The following is a 24,335-nucleotide window of genomic DNA, read 5'->3' on the forward strand; positions in this document are numbered from 1 at the left end:
TATTAACATGTGGTATTAACATGTGGTATTAACATGTGTTATTAACATGTGTTATTAATGACTTGAATTTATAACATGTGATGATCAATATCAACAATGATACACAACACACACACATTCCCTGAACTTTACCATCAAAACTAAATGACCTACCCTAACTTTAACCTTAACTTAATTCTAAACCTAAATGTCTGAACCCTTAAACTGATTTTGAAGAAGTTGGGACCGGACTAAATGTCCTCACTCTGTAGATCTATGGTTAAGATCCTTACAAAGACATAAGTACAGGAACTTAGAGCCGTCCACTTGAGGTCGGATCACAGAAACCACGTTAATGTTAATATGTGTGTGTGTGTGTGGGGGGGGCAGTGGCTCCGTGGCTGATCTCATCCAGATGTGAAATGTGTCAGACACATGTGAAGCTTCATCTCTTCATCAGTTTGTTTCTCATCTGTAGAAACAGCAGACTCGTTCACAAAGGGAAGTTAGTGACGTCATCAGGTGTCCTGTGACACTCGGTCCGCTGGTCTGTGTGCACGTGACACCTGAGCAAGTTGTGTAGTGTTTTCTGGAGTGAAGACACAAACTACAACCAACTCATACTGTACAACAAGAACTCCAGATGTTTTCACACACAAACCCAAGACAAAAGAGTCTGGACATTTCGCTGCTGTTTTCTCACATTGACATTTTACCAGGAGGCTGCAGGAGAAGATCCAGAACATTTCCAGAGACACAGACTCAGAGCTTTGTTCTCACATCGAGAACCTGAAGAACATGTGAGGAACATGTGAGGAACATGTGAGGAACATGTGAGGAACATGTTTTCTATTGTCTTAGCTACTATTTACTGATCTGTAGGTAAAACAAGTTTGAACATTTAAATTCATTTAGGTTTCTCTTTTTGTAAGGTAAGTTTTTTCTTATTCTTTTGTTTTTCTTATGGAAACTATCCAGAAACCAGATCCGAACCAGATCAGAACCAGATCAGAACCAGATCAGAACCAGAACTCATTTAGGTCACCCTGTCGTGATTCATCCAGAACTCCATTAAAGAGAAGATGGCTTTAGAAACGAATCAAAGATCAGAGCTCACCTTCACCTTCATCATCATCATCATCAGCAGCAGCAGCAGCTGAACCGGGTCCATGATGAGAACTGGATCAGATCCTACACAGGACTCATGGTCCAGAGGAACCGACCTGGAGACGCGTCAAACCTCCGCGCGTCCGGATCCGAGCGAGAGAAAAAAGTGAAAAAGACCCGAACCGTCCCGGGTCAGTGTGTCCTCTGTCTCTGTCCTCTGTCCTCCGTCCTCCGTCCTCCGTCCTCCGTCCTCTGTCCTCTGTCCTCCGTCCTCTGAGTCAGGACCAGATGAGTCGGGTGGATCGCAGTCTGGACCCGGTCCCTGAGTTCGGCTCCGAGCTGAACTGAAGAAACTTCCCGGAGTGTCTCTGTTCCGGAGGGGCGGGGTCAGGTGTGTGTGTGTGTGTGTGTGTGTGTGTGTGTGTGTGTGTCTGTGAGTGTGTGTGTGTGTGTGTGTGTGTGTGTGTGTGTCTGTGAGTGTGTGTGTGTGTGTGTGTGTGTGTGTGTGTGTGTGTGTGTGTGTGTGTGTGTGTGTCTGTGTGTGTGTGTGTGTGTGTGTGTGTGTCTGTGTGTGTGTATGTGTGTTTACACACAGTTTAACCCTTTCTCTTCAGATATGAGCAGGTCCAGGTTCAGGTTGATCTTGGTTCAGAGTGATTCTGGTTTAGGTTCTGGTTCAGAGTCTCAGCTGAAGATTCACAAAGGTTCAGACCTGCTTGTGTCCCGGAGGGCCCCGGGCCCCCCGGGCCCCCAGGGGCCTTCAGGGTGTGTTGCCACAGGTAGGGCCCCCCTGAGGAGTTCTCCCAGCAGCAGCCGTCCAGATGTTGGTCTTGTCTCCTCTCAGAACATCTGTCCAAACACACACGAGAACCCTGAGCCGGTTCCTCTGGTTCCTCTTTGTTCTTTAACACATTCCAGAGGTTCTACACATCTGTTCTGGATTAGACCAGATGTTAGACTGGATTAGACCAGATGTTAGATGTCCAGAATACCTCCTCTGGACCTGGAGTCTCAGAAACACAAGAGATTTCTGTCCAGTCTGAAAAAACACAGAAGAAAGTTTTATAATAATAAATGAATAAAAACTATGAAGTATTTTCTATTTTCTTGTGTTCGACTTAGATCACTTAGATTAGAGAGAAAAGACCAGGACCATCAGAGACCAGGACCATCAGAGACCAGGACCATCAGAGACCAGGACCATCAGAGACCAGGAGCATCAGAGACCAGGAGCATCAGAGACCAGGACCATCAGAGACCAGGACCATCTGAGACCAGGACCATCAGAGACCAGGACCATCAGAGACCAGGACCATGAGAGACCAGGGCCATCAGAGACCAGGACCATCAGAGACCAGGACCATCAGAGACCAGGACCATCAGAGACCAGGACCATGAGAGACCAGGGCCATCAGAGACCAGGACCATCAGAGACCAGGACCATCAGAGACCAGGACCATCAGAGACCAGGACCATCAGAGACCAGGACCATGAGAGACCAGGACCATCAGAGACCAGGACCATCAGAGACCAGGACCATCAGAGACCAGGAGCATCAGAGACCAGGAGCATCAGAGACCAGGACCATCAGAGACCAGGACCATCAGAGACCAGGACCATCAGAGACCAGGACCATGAGAGACCAGGGCCATCAGAGACCAGGACCATCAGAGACCAGGACCATCAGAGACCAGGACCATCAGAGACCAGGACCATGAGAGACCAGGACCATCAGAGACCAGGACCATCAGAGACCAGGACCATCAGAGACCAGGACCATGAGAGACCAGGACCATCAGAGACCAGGACCATCAGAGACCAGGACCATCAGAGACCAGGACCATCAGAGACCAGGACCATCAGAGACCAAGATCATCTGAGACCGGGACCATCAGAGACCAGGACCATCAGAGACCAAGATCATCTGAGACCAGGACCATCAGAGACCAGGACCATCAGAGACCAGGACCATCTGAGACCAGGACCATCAGAGACCAGGACCATCAGAGACCAGGACCATCAGAGACCAGGACCATCTGAGACCAGGACCCTCAGAGACCAGGACCATCAGAGACTAAGACCATCTGAGACCAGGACCATCAGAGACCAGGACCATCAGAGACCAGGACCATCAGACACCAGGACCATGAGAGACCAGGACCATCAGAGACCAGGACCTTCAGAGACCAGGACCATCAGACACCAGGACCATCAGAGACCAGGACCATCAGAGACCAGGACCATCAGACACGAGGACCATCTGAGACCAGGACCATCAGACACCAGGACCATGAGATTACAGGACCATCAGACACCAGGACCATCAGACACCAGGACCATCAGAGACCAGGACCATCAGAGACCAGAACCATAAGAGACCAGGACCATCAGAGACCGGGACCATCTGAGTAACTGAAAAAACTCTGATCAGAATAAAGTTTGACATGATGACCACGAAGAGTGAAAACAGATCATCTGGATCTTCCCCTGGTGGCTGGCCGCAGTATAGGTCATAAACTCAGACTCCTCCATGGTAGCATGTGGGACATGGACCAAACACATAAATACATGAAGAATGAATTGACCTTTGCCCTCTCTTTTCTCAGATTGTCCTGCACATCTCTGCAGCTCTGCAGGAGAATCCCACAATGCCTCTATGTTTCTGGCTGTAGGCCCAGGGGCCCCGGGGGGGGGGGGGGGGGGTTGGGGGGGGGCTCAGAGTCCAGAGCGTCGGGTTGCTGGTGACATGTCGCTCAGAAACGGAGGAGGAGACAAACTTCCAGACGGAGCTGAGGGACGAGGATTTAATTACACCTCCATCCATTCATCTGTCCATCCACTCACACACTGAGGGCTCCTGTGTCCCTCAGCTCGGACTCTCAGGACCAGGTCTGGACTGCGAAGTGGGTTCAACTCACTCAGGATCAGTTCTCAAGCTGAACCTAACAAACACATGGAGGCTCAGTGGTCACATGATGCTGAGTGGACTCAACTCAGGTTTTCCTCAGCTGTTGTATAATAAGAGTCAGAGGAGAAGAAAAGAAACAGTTACAGCTGCTGACTGCAGGAAGAACATCTGGAAAATCATCTGGGATTGTGTCAGTGTGTTGACCCTGGTCCTCCTCTGAAGACCCCGGTCCTCCTCAGAAGACCCCGGTCCTCCTCTGAGACCCAGGTCCTCCTCTGAAGACCCCGGTCCTCCTCAGAAGACCCCGGTCCTCCTCTAAAGACCCTGGTCATCCTCTGAAGACCCTGGTCCTCAGAAGACCCCGGTCCTCCTCTGAGACCCCGGTCCTCCTCTGAGACCCCGGTCCTCCTCTGAAGACCCCGGTCCTCCTCTGAGATCCTGGTCCTCCTCTGAAGACCCCGGTCCTCCTCAGAAGACCCCGGTCCTCCTCTGAGACCCAGGTCCTCCTCTGAAGACCCCGGTCCTCCTCAGAAGACCCCGGTCCTCCTCTAAAGACCCTGGTCATCCTCTGAAGACCCTGGTCCTCAGAAGACCCCGGTCCTCCTCTGAGACCCCGGTCCTCCTCTGAAGACCCCGGTCCTCCTCTGAGACCCCGGTCCTCCTCTGAAGACCCCGGTCCTCCTCTGACGACCCCCGTCCTCCTCTGAAGACCCCTGTCCTCCTCAGAAGACCCCGGTCCTCCTCTGAGACCCCGGTCCTCCTCTGAGACCCCGGTCCTCCTCTGAAGACCCCGGTCCTCCTCAGAAGACCCCGGTCCTCCTCAGAAGACTCCGGTCCTCCTCAGAAGACTCCGGTCCTCCTCTGAAGACCCCGGTCCTCCTCAGAAGACTCCGGGTTCCTCTGAAGACCCTGGTCCTCCTCTGAAGACCCTGGTCCTCCTGGTACTCGATCCATACCAGCTCCACAGATCCTCTTAGAACATGACGTCACGGTTCAAAGGAGGTGATTGGTCAGTGGGCGGAGCTTCATACTGTTTGATCTCTTATCTCCAACTTAATCTGGAGCAGGCCAGCTGCTCAGCGTACGTTACCATGGTGATTTACCACCACAACAAGTAGCGAGCTTCATAGGACTGAAGACTCTGAAGTTCACCTGAAGTGACCTGGGGCCGGTTTTTCAAAAGTTCTAATCTGGATCAAACTGATCCAGATTTGGAAATCTCTTTTTCTGCTATCCAGGATCACGTAATCCATTTTATTTTCATGCTGGTTTTTCAAAGCAATGTGGGATTGGATTACTCTGATCCGGATTCAAACTTTTCAGGATTACCAAATCTGGATTACCTGTGGTCTAAATGGGACTATCACAATGTAGCTATGTAAAGAACAACAGGTAGAATAGTGTGGGGTCACTCCAATATGCTTTATTTGAACAGAACATAGGACTGAACGGAACAGCAAACAATATAAACATCCCCCTCCATTGTCCATTTCTTGGAAACAGGCAGTCCACTCATCTGAGACCTACAACAAATAAATAAATAAATACATACTTTACACACAAATACATTATGGATGTTTCGAACAGGTTTCAAACAAAGATTTATTGAATTGAACTGGATAAAAAAGGCTGAAATGTCCAATACTTAACAAAATAAATTATTTCTTAGTTCTTTTTATGAGTAGTTGTTCTTATGATCATAAGCTGTTCCTCTGCTAGATGGATCTGTACTTCTGCCCTTTCAGTCTCTTTTTGCAGAAGTACCTTATAGGCGTCATCTTTCTTTGGGTGCTTTGAGCCTCTCTCTGGGGGTCCTGTGGGAACTAGGCCTTCTGGCTCCACCTGTGATTGACCTTCTCCCTCGATTACAGGGCTGAGATTAAGAATAAATGTTTCTGAAGAAGGCTCACTTTCTGCTGTCATCACAGGCTCACCATCCTCTGCAACATCTTGGATCCCATGCAGAGCTTCCGACTTTTCACCTCCAATAATATCAAGGACTATGTCTGTGTATTCACCCTCTTATATGGGTTGTTGCCTGTTTGGCTGTTCTTGGCTTCAGCGTGGTCTTTTGTTGCCCTACATAGCCTACCTACATTATGTACTTCCTGTTGAACAATTCAAGTGAAAATGATGAATAAATATAAATACTGTAAAATGCATGATATAAATGTTGTATTATTTAACTAACCAATTTTAGTTACCTAGTTTTATTACTGATATCCACCATGAATCCACCCTCCTGCTGGGATCAGTTTAATCCTGATTTTTGGGATCACAATGATCCCAATCCTACCAAAAAGTTTTGAAAAACCCAAACTCAAGGTTTGATCCGGATCAACAACAAGATAAGATTACGTGATCCAATCCAATTTCTGAATCCTTTTTTTCTTTTGAAATACCCATTTTCAAGATTTGATCCAATCCGATTGCCGTAATCCGATCAGATTACTTTTGAAAAACCGGCCCCTGATGACCACAAACCTGCTTCCTGGTTCAGGTCCAGGTCTTTGAAGACAGATCATCGTCCCTGATGAACGAACCAACATTTTATTCTACAATAAAATACACTGTATTAATAGTGATCATAAAGAGTCTGGTTTGTTTTCTTAAATTTGAATTTATTAGAGATGAAGTAAATCACAAATATCAGAATCCACAGCACTTGTCTTTAAAAATGAAACAAGATCAGAATCAGAGGAAAACTTTTTACTGAGGAAACATGATTTTAAAAAGTAAACAATCACACGTCATCACAGATCTGATCATCGGACACAGTGGTGATGAAGGTGAAGAAGAGGAGCAGGTGATGAAGGTGAGCAGGTGATGAAGAGGAGCAGGTGATGAAAGCTAGCAGGTGATGAAGGTGAAGAAGAGGAGCAGGTGATGAAAGCTAGCAGGTGATGAAGGTGAAGAAGAGGAGCAGGTGATGAAGGTGAGGAAGAGGACCAGGTGATGAAGGTGAGCAGGTGATGAAGAGGAGCAGGTGATGAAGGTGAAGAAGAGGAGCAGGTGATGAAGGTGATGAAGGTGAGCAGGTGATGAAGGTGAGCAGGTGATGAAGAGGAGCAGGTGATGAAAGCTAGCAGGTGATGAAGGTGAAGAAGAGGAGCAGGTGATGAAGGTGATGAAGGTGAGCAGGTGATGAAGGTGAGCAGGTGATGAAGGTGAGCAGGTGATGAAAGCTAGCAGGTGATGAAGGTGAAGAAGAGGAGCAGGTGATGAAGGTGATGAAGGTGAGCAGGTGATGAAGGTGAGCAGGTGATGAAGAGGAGCAGGTGATGAAGGTGAAGAAGAGGAGCAGGTGATGAAGGTGAAGAAGAGGAGCAGGTGATGAAGGTGAACAGGTGATGAAGAGGAGCAGATGATGAAGAGGAGCAGGTGATGGAGGTGATGAAGGTGATGAAGGGGATGAAGGTGAGCAGGTGATGAAGGTGAGCAGATGATGAAGGTGAGCAGGTGAACAGGTGATGAAGGTGATGAAGGTGAACAGGTAATGAAGAGGAGCAGGCGATGAAGGTGAACAGGTGATGAAGAGGAGCAGGTGATGAAGGTGAAGAAGGTGTTTCAATCTTTGCTCGTCTTCCGTCTGCTCTGTATTTTCTTTAGGTTTTGATTTTCTCATCCAGTTTACAAAAATCAAAACCTAAAAAAACCACAGAAGAGTAGAACATCAGCGGTGTCCGGAAGTGACATCACTTCCTGTTTACCAGCAGCTCGCAGGATCAATCTGTCAGCAGTGCGTTGGCATGGCGACAGCTGTCAGTCACATGACGTCATGGTGACTGGAGGACGGAGGACACCAACAGGACCAGGTTCCAGGAGACAAGTCCTCGGGACCAGGTTCCAGGAGACAAGTCCTCGGGACCAGGTTCCAGGAGACAAGTCCTCGGGACCAGGTTCCAGGAGACAAGTCCTCGGGACCAGGTTCCAGGAGACAAGTCCTCGGGAAGAGACACACACTCATTTCTAGTTCGTTAAGATGCAAATGAAATCATCAGATGAATTGATGACGCCACGTTGGTTTAAGGATGGACGTCGTGGTCATGTGATCAGATGCCAGACGCTGGATCAGAGGACGTCCCACTGTCCCGGACGCGTGTCCTCGCATGGCTCAGTCTCTGAGACAAGCATATGCTCTCAGGTCTGGGTCTCTACTGGATCATGTCTCCAGTCCAGGAGGAGGATCAGAGTGTGACCCTCCAGGGTCTGGACCCCACTGACCATTAGTCTCTGTCGGTCTCTGTCCCCCGGTGCTGTCCTCCAGGACAACGGTGGTCCTCCGGTGCTGTCCTCCAGGTCCTCCAGGACACCGGTGCTGTCCCCCCGGTGCTGTCCCCGGTGCCGTCCCCCGGTGCCGTCCCCCCGGTGCTGTCCCCCCGGTGACGTCCCCCGGTGCCGTCCCCCGGTGCCGTCCCCGGTGCCGTCCCCGGTGCTGTCCCCGGTGCTGTCCCCGGTGCCGTCCCCCGGTGCTGTCCCCCCGGTGCTGTCCCCCCGGTGACGTCCCCCGGTGCCGTCCCCCGGTGCCGTCCCCCGGTGCCGTCCCCCGGTGCTGTCCCCGGTGCTGTCCCCGGTGCTGTCCCCGGCTCCATCCCGTTTGACCGTGACTCGGCTCCTCAGAGTCAAGATGTCGGCGCCGCGTCAGCAGCTCCAGCTGCAGCCGGCAGAGGGCGCTGTCCCCCGGTGCTGTCCAGCTGCAGCCGGCAGAGGGCGCTGTTCGCACAGTGGACAACAGAGCCGACTCCCTCAGCCGCTGATTGGTCAGTTCGGACAAGAATAAGAAACCTTCCTGAGGTCAGACGACCTTTAAATGGTTTTGTATTTATAAAGCACTTTGTTAGTCTTGATGACGACTCAAGGCAGTTTTTTTTTTACATTCCCCCTTTCACACTCACATTCATACAGAGCATCTATTAGCAGCACTCTGTTGTTCTATGGGGGGGGGGGGATTTGTGAATATGGGCTATACAAATACAATTTGATTGATAGATTGAATATCAGAGGTCACTAGGGCGGGACATATCTGAGTTTGTCTTCCTGGTAAAAATATCAGATGCTCAGAAATAATTAAAAAAAAATAGGGAATTCAGCCACTAATTCAAACATGAAGCACATTATTAAACCAAACTTCAGCAGACTTCCATCGTCTAACTTCCCAGACGACTGGTCATCCTGAAGTCTGTGGACCAGGACTGATGCAACATCTGCATCATCACAAGACACTCCCTCAAACAGGTGAGCAGCGTCCAGGTGGACGGCGCCGGATGAAGTAATAACACAGAGACAGTGCTAAAGTTCACAGGGACGTGAGGGACCAGAACCCAGGTCCAGGTTCCTTTGCACCAGTTGTGAAGATGTTCCCTCAAGGCGTTCTTCAGATATCGAGTTCACGCCAATGGGACCGAGACAACCTGAAAACTTTATAGAAGTTTTGTAACAACAAAACGTAAAGATTCGTCCTGAGCTTTATTTTGGAAAGACGACGACAGGGAATTCAACACAGGAAGGATGAGATTTTATCATGAAGCAGAATGTACAGACGCAGCTGTGACATCATAATATATTCACGTCATTCAGGAGGAGGCAACGACAAACAATGATGTCAGGTGACAGGGGGCGGAGTCGTGGGAGGGAGTCACATTACATCTGCAAAGTAATCCCCGGGGTTTCCCACGGCGAGGTGGAGGGGCTGTGAAACGTTTAGTCTTTGATCAGGAGACGGTGACGAAGCCGGGGGGGAGTCCTTTGAGTATTTGTTGCTATGGAGACCAGAAATGGAGGACAGTGGTAGCCGGGCCCTGTTGTCGTTGGCGAGCTCCTGGACGAGGTGGTTGGTAAGCTGTGATTGGCTGGCTCCTCCCTCCTTCAGACCATCGCTGCAGCTTGATTCACTGCTTCCTGTTTGGTCACATGGACAGGAAGTACATTTCTATAGATCTGTGATGGATTTATTAACGAGTGATCAGAACAGGAAACACTTTCTCACCTTCACTGTGACGACTTCCTCCCTCCCAGGCCGGCAGCTGGAGGGGGGGGTGCGGACAGCTGTAGGGGTGAGGGATGGGGGACAGGTAGGGGAAGGCTGGAGGCCACTGGGGTCCAGAACCTGGAGGGTCAAACTCTGATCCTCCTCCTTGACTGGAGACATGATCCAGTAGAGACATCAGACCCAGACCTGAAAGACACGGGGCACCAGAGTGCAGGTTAGACCTGAACTAGAGACCAGCAACTAGAGACCAGCAACTAGAGACCAGCAACTAGAGACCAGCAACTAGAGACCAGCAACTAGAGACCAGCAACTCGAGACCAGCAACATGAGGCCAGCAACTAGAGACCAGCAACTAGAAACCAGCAACCAGAGACCTGAGACCTGAGACAAGCAACCAGAGACCAGCCACCTGAGACCAGAACCTGAGACCAGCCACCAAACAATAGCAACCAGACAGATCCAGAGATCCTGACCTGAGATCAGCTACCAGCGACCTAAGACCATTTACCAAAGACCTGAACCTTAGACCTGCTACCTGAGACCAGAGAACCGAACAAGAGACCAGCAACCAGAGACCTGAGACCAAAGACCAGAACCTGAGACCAGCCACCTGAGACCAAAGACCAGAACCTGAGACCAGCCACCAAACAACAGCAACCAGACAGATCCAGAGATCCTGACCTGAGATCAGCTACCAGCGACCTAAGACCATTTACCAAAGACCTGAACCTTAGACCTGCTACCTGAGACCAGAGAACTGAACAAGAGACCAGCAACCAGAGACAAGCTACCAGAGACCTGAACCAGGTATCTGAGATCAGCAACCAGACCCTGACCAGAGACCTTAGACCAGAGAGAAGAACCAGAGACCTGAACCAGTGACCTGAACAAAAGTCCTGAACCAGAGACCTGTGACCTAATCCATAGATTTAACGTCAGTCATTAAATTAAATTTACATTTGACACAAACATCTGGAAATAATGACCCTTAAGAACAAAGGCTTTGGGATGATTCTGAATTTTTTGACATGTTGTCATCTGGTGGTCAGGAGAGGAACTGCAGTTTCAGAGACTTGTTGCTTGAATGTTTGTGTGAATCCTCACCAGCGCAGACATCTCCGAACACGTAGTAGCACTGCTCAGAGAAGGTGAGCTTGTTGATGGTGCTTCTGATGAATCCGGCCTTCAGCAAGTTCCCTGCGTACTTCCTGGTTTCGCGGCGGTCAGTCAAACCTTCCACGTTGCCGTGGAGCCAGTCGACCACGTCGGACCCTGAACACACCGAAGATAAACAGAAATGAAATTATCTTCATGGTTCGGTGCAGAGCTTTCTCTGGTCCTCACACCAGCTCTTACCGATGAACGCATTAGGGATCGTGATCTTCAACCACATCCTGTCCCGAACTTCCAGGCCTGACTCTGGATCAGTCATTGCCTTGACAACATCTGTGATGTCGCTGTGGATGGTGAGGTGGTGTTCTTCATTGACGCCTGAGGAAACAGCAGCAGATGACTGTTGAGGTCATGGATGGAAAGCTGGACAGGTGCTGCAGTGGCTGATGGGAGTCTGACCATAATGTGGGAGGAGCTTCCCCGTCATGGCGGCGGTGTGAGACACCCAGGCAGCGGGGTCGATGGGGCGGACAGGTTCACCTTCAGGTAAAGAATGACGTTTAACGTCATTTTAATTAAATCACACAATTTCTATGATGACATGTTATGTTACTAACATGATAAAGTGATCACATGACCACATGATCATGAACTCTTCTATTCACTCACTTCTCGGCAACGGGAAGCAGCTCCGAGGGTTCGGATCCCAACATTTAGCCACAGTCAACGTCACTGCACTGAAGACAGACAGGAGACAGGAGACAGGAGCAGTTACACAATGTGTCTGACGTCTCTCCACAGCAGCAGTTTTATTTTAGAACAAAGTACAACATAGTGAACATGTATGATCGAAAGTCATCTGCACTAGTTTGATACTAAGTTGTCAACGAGCAGCTGAGGTTCCTTTTGTCCATTTTTACACCGAACACACTGACCTACAGGAGTACTACAGGAGTACTACAGGAGAACTACAAGAGTACTACAGGAGTACAACAGGAGTACTCTAGAGTACAACAGGAGTACAACAGGAGTACTACAGAAGTACAACAGGAGTACAACAGGAGTACAACAGGAGCACAACAGGAGTACAACAGAAGTACTACAGGAGTACAACCGGAGTAAAACCGGAGTACAACAGGAGTACAACAGGAATACAACAGGAGTACTACAGGAGTACAACAGTAGTACAACAGGAGTACAACAGGAGCACTACAGGAGTACTACAGGAGCACTACAGGAGTACAACAGGAGTACAACAGGAGTACTACAGGAGTACAACAGGAGTATTACAGGAGTACAACAGGAGTACTACAGGAGTACACCAGGAGTACTACAGGAGTACTACAGGAGTACAACAGGAGAACAACAGGAGTACTACAGGAGTACAACAGGAGTACAACAGGAGTACTACAGGAGTACAACAGGAGTACAACAGGAGTACTACAGGAGTACAACAGGAGTACTACAGGAGTACAACAGGAGTATTACAGGAGTACTACAGGAGTACACCAGGAGTACTACAGGAGTACTACAGGAGTAATACAGGAGTACAACAGGAGTACTACATGAGTATTTCATGAGTACAACAGGAGTACTACAGGAGTACAACAGGAGTACAACAGGAGTACTACATGAGTATTTCATGAGTACTATAAGAGTAATACAGGAGAACTACAGGAGTACTACAGGAGAACTACAAGAGTAATACAGGAGTACAACAGGAGTATTACAGGAGTACAACAGGAGTACTACAGGAGTACTACAGGAGTACACCAGGAGTACTACAGGAGTACTACAGGAGTACAACAGGAGTACTACAGGAGTACTACAGGAGTACAACAGGAGTACAACAGGAGTACTACAGGAGTACAACAGGAGAACTACAAGAGTACTACAGGAGTACAACAGGAGTACTACAGGAGTACAACAGGAGTACTACAGGAGTACACCAGGAGTACTACAGGAGTACTACAGGAGTACAACAGGAGTACTTCAGGAGTACTACAGGAGAACTACAAGAGTAATACAGGAGTACAACAGGAGTATTACAGGAGTACAACAGGAGTACTACAGGAGTACCCCAGGAGTACTACAGGAGTACTACAGGAGTACAACAGGAGTACTACAGGAGTACTACAGGAGTACAACAGGAGTACAACAGGAGTACAACAGGAGTACAACAGGAGTATTACAGGAGTACTACAGGAGTACACCAGGAGTACTACAGGAGTACTACAGGAGTACAACAGGAGTACAACAGGAGAACTACAAGAGTACTACAGGAGTACAACAGGAGTACTACAGGAGTACAACAGGAGTACTACAGGAGTACTACAGTAGTACAACAGGAGTACAACAGGAGTACAACAGGAGAACTACAAGAGTACTACAGGAGTACAACAGGAGTACTACAGGAGTACTACAGGAGTACAACAGGAGTACTACAGGAGTACACCAGGAGTACTACAGGAGTACTACAGGAGTACAACAGGAGTACTTCAGGAGTACTACAGGAGAACTACAAGAGTAATACAGGAGTACAACAGGAGTATTACAGGAGTACAACAGGAGTACTACAGGAGTACCCCAGGAGTACTACAGGAGTACTACAGGAGTACTACAGGAGTACAACAGGAGTACTACAGGAGTACTACAGGAGTACAACAGGAGTACAACAGGAGTACAACAGGAGTACAACAGGAGTATTACAGGAGTACTACAGGAGTACACCAGGAGTACTACAGGAGTACTACAGGAGTACAACAGGAGTACAACAGGAGAACTACAAGAGTACTACAGGAGTACAACAGGAGTACTACAGGAGTACAACAGGAGTACTACAGGAGTACTACAGTAGTACAACAGGAGTACAACAGGAGTACAACAGGAGAACTACAAGAGTACTACAGGAGTACAACAGGAGTACTACAGGAGTACTACAGGAGTACAACAGGAGTACTACAGGAGTACTACAGGAGTACAACAGGAGTACAACAGGAGTACTACAGGAGTACAACAGGAGTACAACAGGAGTGAAACAGGAGTACAACAGGAGAACTACAAGAGTACTACAGGAGTACAACAGGAGTACAACAGGAGTACTACAGGAGTACTACAGGAGTACAACAGGAGTACAACAGGAGTACAACAGGAGAACTACAAGAGTACTACAGGAGTACAACAGGAGTACTACAGGAGTACTACAGGAGTACAATAGGAGTACTACAGGAGTACTACAGGAGTACAATAGGAGTACTACAGGAGTACACCTGGACCAGTAAGACTCATATGATGTTGATGGTCCCTCAGCAGCTGAGGATCGGCTCCATCACACTTTGCCCCCCTTGTGTGCTAAGGCCCCTATTTACTACATCCTGTGGATGTACATTACATTACTTTCCATGAAGTATTTTTGTGTTCAATCCCGTCTGTGTCCTGTTAAAAGTTAAAATAAAGTTGACTTTGACTTATCAAGGAAGTGGAATGTTTCTGACCCTGGTTTGTGGACGACGTCTCTCAGGACTCCAACAGCATCGTCGTTACACATGTTTTCAAAGTTGATGTCATTCACCTGAAACACAACAAAGAGCTTATGTTACTATTAGTTCAATCAGTAGTAGTTCAGGATTACAATACTACAGTGTTACAGTACTACAGTATAGCAGCTTCCAGACCTGAGCTCCTCAGTTCTGGATCTCCTGGAGGATCACTATCAGTTCCTCCTCCTCCTGAGCTCCTGTATAAAGTCTCCAGGAGCAGTGTGAACAGCAGAGGATCCTGCACTGATTCACTGAGTGAGTGTGTGTGTGTGTGTGTGTGTGTGTGTGTGTTGGGGGGCACCCGGCTGCTCCACCTCTCACCTGAACCATGAGCAGGATCTGATGATGAACGAGTCTGTGCAGAAAACCTGCTGCTGAGTTTTTCAGCTGTGAAACAAACTCTGGATTTCACCTGGAGGTCTAAAAACATCTTATGAGATAACTGCAGTAGTTTTACAGTACTACAGAGGACTGTAGAAGTACTATTACAGTATTAAAGTAAGAGTCCGTTAGAGTATTACCTTCAGGAGTAATGGTACAGTAGTAGTAGTAGGAGTACCTGCAGTAACATGTCTCCAGGCTCGATGCGTCCCTCCGCTGCGACAGCTCCTCCTTTCATGATGGAGCCGACGTAAATTCCTCCGTCTCCTCTTTCGTCGCTTTGACCCACGACACTGACGCCGAGGGAGTGAAACCTCTCTGAGAGGGAGACAGGTGGAGACACACACCTTCAACTTTCATAGTAAACACAAACTCATTAATTTCTTGTGTCTCCTGGTTAAATGTCATCTGGTTAAACGTCACCTGGTTACATGTCACCTGGTTACATGTCACCTGGTGAGGAACCGACCGACCTGGTTACATGTCACCTGGTTACATGTCACCTGGTTACCTGTCACCTGGTTACATGTCACCTGGTTAAACGTCACCTGGTTACATGTCACCTGGTTACCTGTCACCTGGTTACCTGTCACCTGGATACCTGTCTCCTGGTTACCTGTCACCTGGTTACATGTCACCTGGTTACATGTCACCTGGTTACATGTCACCTGGTCACCTGTAACCTGGTTACCTGTCACCTGGTCACCTGTAACCTGGTTACCTGTCACCTGGTTACATGTCTCCTGGTTACATATCACCTGGATACATGTCTCCTGGTTACATGTCACCTGGATACATGTCTCCTGGTTACATATCACCTGGATACATGTCTCCTGGTTACCTGTCACCTGGTTACCTGTCTCCTGGTGAGGAACCGACCGACCTGGTTACTCACCCATGTTCAGAGACACAGTGATGATGTTGAGGGACATGGTCGAGTCAGTGAGACAGCTGAGAGAGACAGACTGACAGACAGACAGGTGGAGAGAGAGAGAGAGACAGTGAAGGTGAGTTAACACACAGCCATTTGAAGACTGAAGAGTTTCAGTTATTAGCAAGCGTGTGAGTATCTGTGTGTGTGTCTGTGTGTGTCTGTGTGTAGCTGTGAGTGTGTATTTACCTTCTCCATCTGCCGGGCTTTGCGTCTCCGGTGGCGGCGGCGTTGGCGCCCGATGATGTGACGAGGAGTTGTTTCTGTTCTGTTGATTGGCTGAACCTGATGTTACAGCTATATGGTAACTAAGCAGCAATGGATCTAAGTGTTTATATATTTAAAAAACATTATTAAAAAACAATATTTTTTAATTCAAATCCAAATCATGTTAAATGTAAAAAAGAGAAATAAACAGAAATACAGAAAATTAGCTTCTCTAAATCAAGAGAATGTATCAATATAATTCTGAAATTCAGTTAATTTAAAATTAATGTACGTTTTTACTATCTTTTTTACATGAAGCATGAATTAAAATTAAATTATAAAATATTTCTAAATTTAAAATACACAAAGTTGATAATATAAAAACACAAAATTCAGTTTCTGTGAAAATGGAAATCAGAATTTCGAATAATAACCTAATTACAAACTGTTTTTCTACACAATTACTGAACAAACTGCATTATAACATATTGGCAAACGTTCAAAATAAAACAGCTAATTCAATGTAAGAAAACAAACCTTTCAAAATACAATCCTCTAAATATTTGTCAGAAAGTTGAATCCAGCAGCTGAGGAATTCTGTATCTGTGCTCACGTCACTGGGGACGCTTTTATCTGCGGGACAAAACAAACCTGAGAACCAGCCACATGACCTCCAGCCGCCAATCAGAGGCGGAGGAGGAGAGCAGCAGAGAACAGGATTAATGGAGCAGAAGAAGAAGACCTGAGGGCCGGTTACAACCAACCCACCAATCACAGGCGGCGCTGCTGATGATGTCACTGATGACGGAGGATTTTTAAAGGAGCTGTTCAACATTTTATAAAACTAAGATCAGACCTACAGTAAAGACCACATTCCAGTCATTGTAAAGGAACTTCCTCCAGTAACGCAAGTGGGTAATATAAGAATCCTGGAGCCAGACTTTAAGGACACGAAAGGAGAAGACAAGACGGTCTCACAAGAGGATTTCATATTCCTTGAGAGAGCAAGACTCTGCCATTCAACTTTCTCTGACTCTTTCAAGCAGCCAATTCCCAAAGAGCATCATGTGACATCACTAACAATAGCTCATAGGCACAAAAGAGTAAAGCATCAGGGAAAAGGCTTCACCATGAAGGACATCAGACCCAGTGGCTGTTGGATTCCTGGTATGAGTAGAGCAGTCTCATCGTTCCTCTGTCAATGTCTCAGACTCAGGAGACCTCCAGAGACTCACAGAAAGAGTGACCTCCCTGTGGAACATGTAGAGCCGACAGGACCTGCACGGAGCAGAAGGATGGCGCCGTGTGCAGCTTCTAGCAGAGCAGTTCTGGAGTCGCTGGAGACAGGAACATCATCCCAAGGCAGCGTTGGCACCCTCCAAGAAGAAATCTACAAGTTGGCGATATTGATATGGACGTTGATGTATTGTTGCCCAGAGGTGAATGGAGACCTGCCAGGTTTTGGAGACTGTCAGTGGCAGAGACGGGCTTGTGAGGAAGGTGCAGATCTCAGTGGGAGATACGAACTTGAATGTAAAGGTTAAACGTTCTGTGTTGGAACGTCCAGTGCAGAAGTTAGTTCTGCTGCTAGAAGCTATTTAAGCTATGATTGCAAAATGCACTGATATTGTATTTGAGAAATGATTCGTTGTTATTGTCATTTGATACAAAACACTCATAATTTGGTGGGAGTGTAACTAACCCACTTTGTGTTATTGTTTATATCGCCAGAAGTGTCTGTTATTTTATTGTAAAAATGTAAGATGATTTTATTTTGAAATGGTTCCGGTAGAGTCGCCCGGTGATGACGACAACGGCGCGACGGAAGAAGCTATGTTTATAGCGACCCTCGAAGAGGCACAATTTCTTACGGTGTTTCTAAGTTGTTTAAAGTTTTATTAAGGTGTCCGGTGACAAGGTTCAATAACGACCTGGACATCAGTAAAGTCTCAACTGTCTTTCAGGGGATCTGCTATCATTCCCTATAACATAAACTGTACAACTGTACACAACCTCTGTACTATACAACCCTATACTGATGGCACCAGTGTGATTATTCAGTAAAAACAAAGAAACATCTCAAACTGTATAATAAAAAAAAGAATATGTTTTACAGTGCATAATGTTCAGTCCACATAGATTTTATTCAAATTGTGGACACGTTGCCAAGCAACAAACTAGTGTGGAAATATGAATTAGGAAATCTTTAGTCGTCATCGTCGTCAAGGCACCACTCGGGCGGTGTGGGGGCCGGGGGTGTGTCCTGTTCGTTTCCATAGCGACGGAAACGCTCCTCGAGGTAGCCTCCCTTGTAGACCCCTGGAGTCCTGGACGGCCGGGAGCAGCCACAGCCTCCGATGCTGATAAGAAAAGAAAACAGACAGGTTGTCTTATGATAAGGTTTAATCTTTTATTCCTTAGTGTACGTTAATTATATGTAGGACTGTAACTGGCAAGTATTTCCTGAATATGGCTTAACTAAAGACTTTCTTTTAAAAAACACTATCTGTTAAAGATAAGATTTGATTTCAAAGGAAACAAACAATATTTGCCCATAGGATCATAATATTGAAAAAGTTTTCCTGTCTGATAAACTTTTCTCTGGAGGTCCTTACCCGTTAAATCATTCTACTATTGAATCAATTACTTATTAGTACATGTTACATATAATTGCTTGAACAAATACTTTAAAGATATGACTGCCATTAAATGCAGATTTTTTTTTAATGCATGTATTTATATGCAAAATGATAAAAGATAAAGCAGCGTTGATCATTTGATCGCCGAATTATCTACCATCACATGATACTGGACCAGGGCTGTCGATGCCCTCAGAATATTCATAACCCAGGAAGTGGGGGGGGGGGTTTTCTGCAGCTTCCAGGGATTCTGCCTCCTCACACTGTGGCTCCACCTCTCACTGTGGCTCCACCTCTCACTGAAGGCTTATCCCCACCCGCCCCACCTCTCACTGAAGGCTTATCCCCACCCGCCCCACCTCTCACTGAAGGCTTATCCCCACCCGCCCCACCTCTCACTGAAGGCTTATCCCCACCCGCCCCACCTCTCACTGAAGGCTTATCCCCACCCGCGCCACCTCTCACTGAAGGCTTATCCCCACCCGTCCCACCTCTGCTGAGGTAAATTATTCAAACATCTCTGTTGTGAAGTAACGAATCCTGTCACTGTTAGTCAGCCAGCATCTCTGTGAAGCTGTGTGTGTGTGTGTGTGTGTGTGTGTGTGTGTGTGTGTGTGTGTGTGTGTGTGTGTGTGTGTGTGTGTGTGTGTTGTAACAGGCAAGGCGATTAATGGGGGGGCAGCCCTTACCTAAAGTCCATCTTCTCCACCAGGTACACACATATCAGAAAGCCTGTCCTGTTGAAGCCGTGTGTGCAGTGAACACCTTCGGGACAAAGAGGGACCCAAACTTAGAACTCTACCTCAAGTCTACATTTATAATACATCATAAGCATTTTTAAAAAACACTATTGGAGGTGCAATATGCAGAAACTCATATCAGCACTCATTTGAATTGTGCCTTGTGGTTTAACACAACAAAAAAAAAAGTCCTCTTTGAAATGTGTTCAGGCTGAGTCCATGTTCTGAACGGGGGCGTCAAGTCCCACCGTCAGAAGACTCCCCAGCAGACCCCCTTCACCGTAGAGTGGGGGGGTCCTGCCTTTACACACAAAGGCCACCCAGAGATGGTTGAACCATTCAGAGAGGTAAAGAGTGGATGAAAAGTGGAAATGAAACAGAGAAAACAGACAAACAGTGTGCAGTCCATTTTGAAGTGACACTGACTCATCTATAAAAGGAGAAACTGGATTCCAGGTGGAATACAAAGCCCTCGGAAAGACATCGTAAACTAAGTCTCTTCATTAGAAGGTTCACAGCAGCTTCAGCCACACGACATCAAACCATCTGAATCTCAGATCCCCAGTAGAGGAGGTTGCCTGGCAACGCTGATGAAGATAAAATGAACCAGTGTCAGAGGACGAGGATCAGATTTAGCAGCACAACTGTCCAATGTCCCGCAGAGACAACACAACCACCGGCTGGCTCACGACGCCACATTGTTGATGTGACGTTCACACATTGTGCTGATGTTGGAGCGGTTTGGATTTACACATCAGGAAGTGTTTAAAAGGTACGAGCAGATCTGGACAAGATGAGAAGGTGTGAGACCGATGGAAGAGCGCCCCCTGCTGTCACTGAGGTCAAAGTGTCATCAGTGAAGGAACAACAACTTACAATTTGTCGAACTCATGACAAAAACTCCACTCTTACCCTTGACGCTGGAGTTTCAGATATTTTATGCCCTCTGTCTCGAACTCTTCGCTGTTTAAATTCACAAGCAAACCCATTTCCACCTGGAGACGGCCACAACACAGCACGTGGTTCATTTTTCAGTTTCAGAATCAGAATTTAAGTCTTGGTGGAGATACTTACGTTTTCTCTTTTTAAGTAGCTGGTCAGCATTTCTGGACTGAACCTGTCCCTCTCTGCATTTTTTTACTGATACAACTATACAATTTTCATGGAAATAAAAAATACAATATAGTCAGAGCAACAGAGAATAAAATCATCAGCCCACATGTTGAAACAGGTTTTAGCCTTTGTGCCCTTTGATGCCTTGCACCTAGAATATCAACTACACAATGTTCTGTGGGAGGGAAGTGTTTTGTTTCTCATGTGGAACTTTTACATACTTAGGAAACCAAAAATAAAATGACTTGACAAGACTGTGTTGATATATGATCTGTTTAACGGTCATGCACATCTGGAAAGGTCCATGTGCTGCCCGGACAGTAACACACGAGAACACGGAGCAAACTGGTTGTACAGGGAAGCTGTTTGATGTCAAAGACGATAATAATGAAACCCCGTTACAGAATTGTTTTTAAGATGAGACATAACCTTGCTCTCATTTGCACCTGTCCAATGTTAGAGTAAGGCTGCTCTCTGCTGGTAACATAGGGTAATGCAATCATGTTACAACATTGTAATAGAAATATTCAATTCGTTTTTCACAAATGAACGTGAATTCAAGGTGAGAATACAGTTTTCTGTGTGGAGTTAACATGTTCCATGCGTGTTTGTGTGGATATTCTTACGGTTCTCTGGCTTCTTCCCACAGTTCAAAGACGAGCTAACTTTGGGTTAGGTGACTGTGAGACTCTGAACTGACTGTAGGTGTGAATGTGAGAGCGAATAGTTGTTTGTCTCCATGTGTTGGTGTGTGACACGCAGGCGACCTTTCCAGGGGATACCTGGTAGAGATAAAAGAAAGATGGATCCAACTGTTACGGTTTCTACGGTTCGCTTACCAATCATTTCTGTTGGTCTCTGGTTTATGAAGTATTCGCAGATTCTGATGAACATGTCAGTGGTTGCTCTTGACGGGATTTCTCCACGGCTAAAACATACAGAGGCTCGTAAGACTTACTACATAATTATCAGTGAAGGAACAACAACTTACAATTTGTCAAACTCATGACAGCAACTCCACTCTTACCCTTGACGCTGGAGGTTCAGATATTTTATGCCCTCTGTCTCGAACTCTTCGCTGTTTAAATTCACAAGCAAACCCATTTCCACCTGGAGACGGCCACAACACAGCACGTGGTTCATTTTTCAGTTTCAACTCAGAATTTAAGTCATGGTGGAGATACTTACGTTTTCTCTTTTTAAGTAGCTGGTCAGCATTTCTGGACTGAACCTGTCCCTCTCTGCAACTCATTCATGGTATCCGGGGCCCAGCACTGTTTGCATTGGAAGGAATTTACCTGAGAGGGGGAAAAGAAGTCAATATGTGATCCTTGTAAAAGTATGAAGTATAAAAACTCTGTGCTCTGAGTAGGGTTGCAAAATTCCGGGAATATTCAAAGTTGGAAACTTTCCATGGGAATTAACGGGAATATACGGGAATTAATGGAAATAAACGGGAATATACGGGAATTAACGGGAATAAACTGGAAATGTTGTGGGTAATTTATACTAACTGTATTAACCTTGTCATATACAGACATAAATATAAACATTTTGTTGTGTCATAGGCTGATTTGAGCCCTGAGGAAACTTTGGGCACTTGACTATATGCTTCTGCATCGTTGTGTCATTCTTAACATAGGTCTTTGCACAGTATTTGCAAATGTACACAGCCTTTCCTTCTACATTGGATGGGGTGAAATGTCTCCACACATGAGAGAGTGCACGTGGCATTGTTCTGTAGAATAAGATGAGAAAAAAGTTTGTAAAAAAACACTAATGCAATGCCAGAGATATAAATAGTTAGACAAACAATTGGAATCGTCTGTAAACATATTTTACAATTGATGGATAAATGAATGGAAATAGGCTAGATGAACAGATGAACAATCCTCAATCAGCATGCTCATATATTTCCCCAGTAATATCATGGAAACTTACCTGACTAGTCCTTCACTCTACAGCAGGCCTCAATAGCCCTGCTGTAGAGTGAAGCATGCTGGGAGTTATCTGTGCATGTGATGGAAGAATGACCAGTGGAGGGTTGGAACTCAACGTTACATACATCTTTAAAACAGAGTTTTGAATGATGTTTTTATTGCTTAGCGTTTAATTTGCATAGTTTTTTTTTTCAAAATTCCCCAAATCCCCGAGGTAAACTTCCCATGGAAAGCTTCCGGAAATTTACCGGAAACTTTCCGTCCCTTTGCAACCCTAGCTCTGAGTAGAGACCCTTAAAAGGTGGATAGGTTTGTAATGATGAATCCCTTAGCTGGTGGACAGAAGATGAACTGGCAGTGATGTTGATAGATAATTAATCATCAGTCTTTTTTAAAAGAAGAAATGCCCCAAAAATCTGTTCTCTCAAAATCTAAATACTTGCCATTTTCCCTAGTTTCCTATTCCACTAGCCCTAACATCCTCAAACGTTTGACAGCTCTTCAGACTAGATATTATGGTATGTTAACCTGTAATTAGAAAATAATTTTGAGACATCTTATGAATGGAAATACTTGTTGATTACAGCCTTAAAGTTCTCTATCTATTATGAAAGAAGCAAACCAATTAGATTCTTCAAACTAGAGATTCACCCAGGGTCCCACAGAAAGAGCAGGTGGGAGATCGACGACCCATCAGAGCTGATATTCTCACTGGTAAGAATCTCCAACAAGTTTGTGATTATTGAAAATATGAAAACCCAAATAACACAGAGTCAACCTGGGAGTCTCAGGCCACTTGGCTAGTGTTCTGCTTTGGCCTGGTTATACAATCCACTTTTCAACACAAGGTAAAAAAAGGGCTTTACATTGTTGAAACAGGATTAAAACATAAAACAAACATTTCAAAACTGAGGTAAATAAGATTGAAGGACCGCATAATCCGTTATATGATACTGGATTAAAAAAATAACAATATAATAATAAACCTGCCAAAGCTTGTAGATAAAATAATGGTGTACTAGTATTTATAAAACATATAAATTATAAAAGTCTGCAAGTCTCTGATCCTCAGGCCAGGAGTTCCAGAGCGGAAGAGCCTTCAGTCATCAGAGCCCGGAGAACCTGAGGCTCTGCAGGTTCATGGGGAACAGGGATTCAGCAAGGGAGCTTAGGGCCACACTGTGAAGTGCATTACAGTAATATCTAAAAAATAATAATTACTAAAACTGTCAATTTCCCTGTGGGGAGAGGCCAGGACAGGGTTTTATTGTTTGGATTCAAAGTAAACACATCAGGTGATAATCAATACAACTCTGGACTCTGCTTTCTTCAGAGTAATAAGTCTGCACCTTGGATCTGGATCCCTGTCTGCACCTTGGATCTGGATCCCTGACTGCACCTTGGATCTGGATCCCTGACTGCACCTTGGATCTGGATCCCTGACTGCACCTTGGATCTGGATCCCTGTCTGCACCTTGGATCTGGATCCCTGTCTGCACCTTGGATCTGGATCCCTGTCTGCCCCTTGGATCTGGATCCCTGTCTGATGATGCTCTGGTGTGAAGAGATGTGGATCCTGTGGTCCAGGACACGTGACTCCCAGCTCCATGCTCCGGTTGGTTTGGACATGTGATGCCTCCACCACGCAGCTAGTGAGGCTGAAACATCCACAACACCTGAGTTCAGCTGAACAAGCCTGGACACTAACCAACTCAACACACAGCTGGGTTCATTGTAAAGTTGATTTAG

At 46.3% G+C, this 24,335-nt stretch overlaps 3 protein-coding genes across 6 annotated transcripts in view; all 3 read right to left on the reverse strand.

The window, feature by feature from the left end:
• Positions 1-1,150, reverse strand: part of mmp23bb (matrix metallopeptidase 23bb) — a 5,728-nt gene extending 4,578 nt beyond the window's left edge. The window contains exon 1 of the mRNA XM_061073852.1: positions 1,103-1,150. Coding sequence (XP_060929835.1) covers positions 1,103-1,150 — 48 coding nt within the window. The remainder of the gene's footprint in view (positions 1-1,102) is intronic.
• A 6,984-nt stretch (positions 1,151-8,134) lies between these two features.
• Positions 8,135-17,342, reverse strand: LOC133003073 (segment polarity protein dishevelled homolog DVL-3). The gene is made up of 12 exons (XM_061072661.1): positions 17,301-17,342; positions 16,137-16,232; positions 15,912-15,981; positions 15,195-15,334; positions 14,591-14,667; positions 11,766-11,833; positions 11,556-11,636; positions 11,340-11,474; positions 11,088-11,255; positions 9,981-10,169; positions 9,634-9,892; positions 8,135-8,606 (listed from the first exon to the last, which is right to left on the reverse strand). Exons 1-12 carry the CDS (start codon positions 17,340-17,342, stop codon positions 8,135-8,137), a joined length of 1,797 nt encoding a protein of 598 aa, XP_060928644.1.
• A 932-nt stretch (positions 17,343-18,274) lies between these two features.
• Positions 18,275-24,231, reverse strand: LOC133004016 (mRNA-capping enzyme-like). 4 transcript variants are annotated; one of them, XR_009678316.1, is made up of 6 exons: positions 23,936-24,231; positions 21,835-21,944; positions 21,674-21,756; positions 20,608-21,574; positions 19,483-20,528; positions 18,275-18,514 (listed from the first exon to the last, which is right to left on the reverse strand). XR_009678316.1 is itself a non-coding variant. In XM_061073881.1 (6 exons), the coding sequence occupies exons 2-6, from the start codon at positions 21,862-21,864 to the stop codon at positions 18,361-18,363; spliced, it is 432 nt and encodes a 143-aa protein (XP_060929864.1). In that variant the 5' UTR covers positions 21,865-21,944; positions 23,936-24,231; the 3' UTR covers positions 18,275-18,360. The 4 variants fall into 4 exon arrangements, 1 of the variants encoding a protein (XP_060929864.1); XR_009678317.1 differs by having other exon boundaries at positions 19,483-19,558; positions 20,446-21,574; XM_061073881.1 differs by having other exon boundaries at positions 19,483-19,558; positions 21,486-21,574.
• Between the last annotated feature and the right edge of the window lie 104 nt (positions 24,232-24,335).

Source organism: Limanda limanda, chromosome 6, assembly GCF_963576545.1.
Source record: "Limanda limanda chromosome 6, fLimLim1.1, whole genome shotgun sequence".
In the NCBI taxonomy this organism is placed as follows: Eukaryota; Metazoa; Chordata; class Actinopteri; order Pleuronectiformes; family Pleuronectidae; genus Limanda; species Limanda limanda.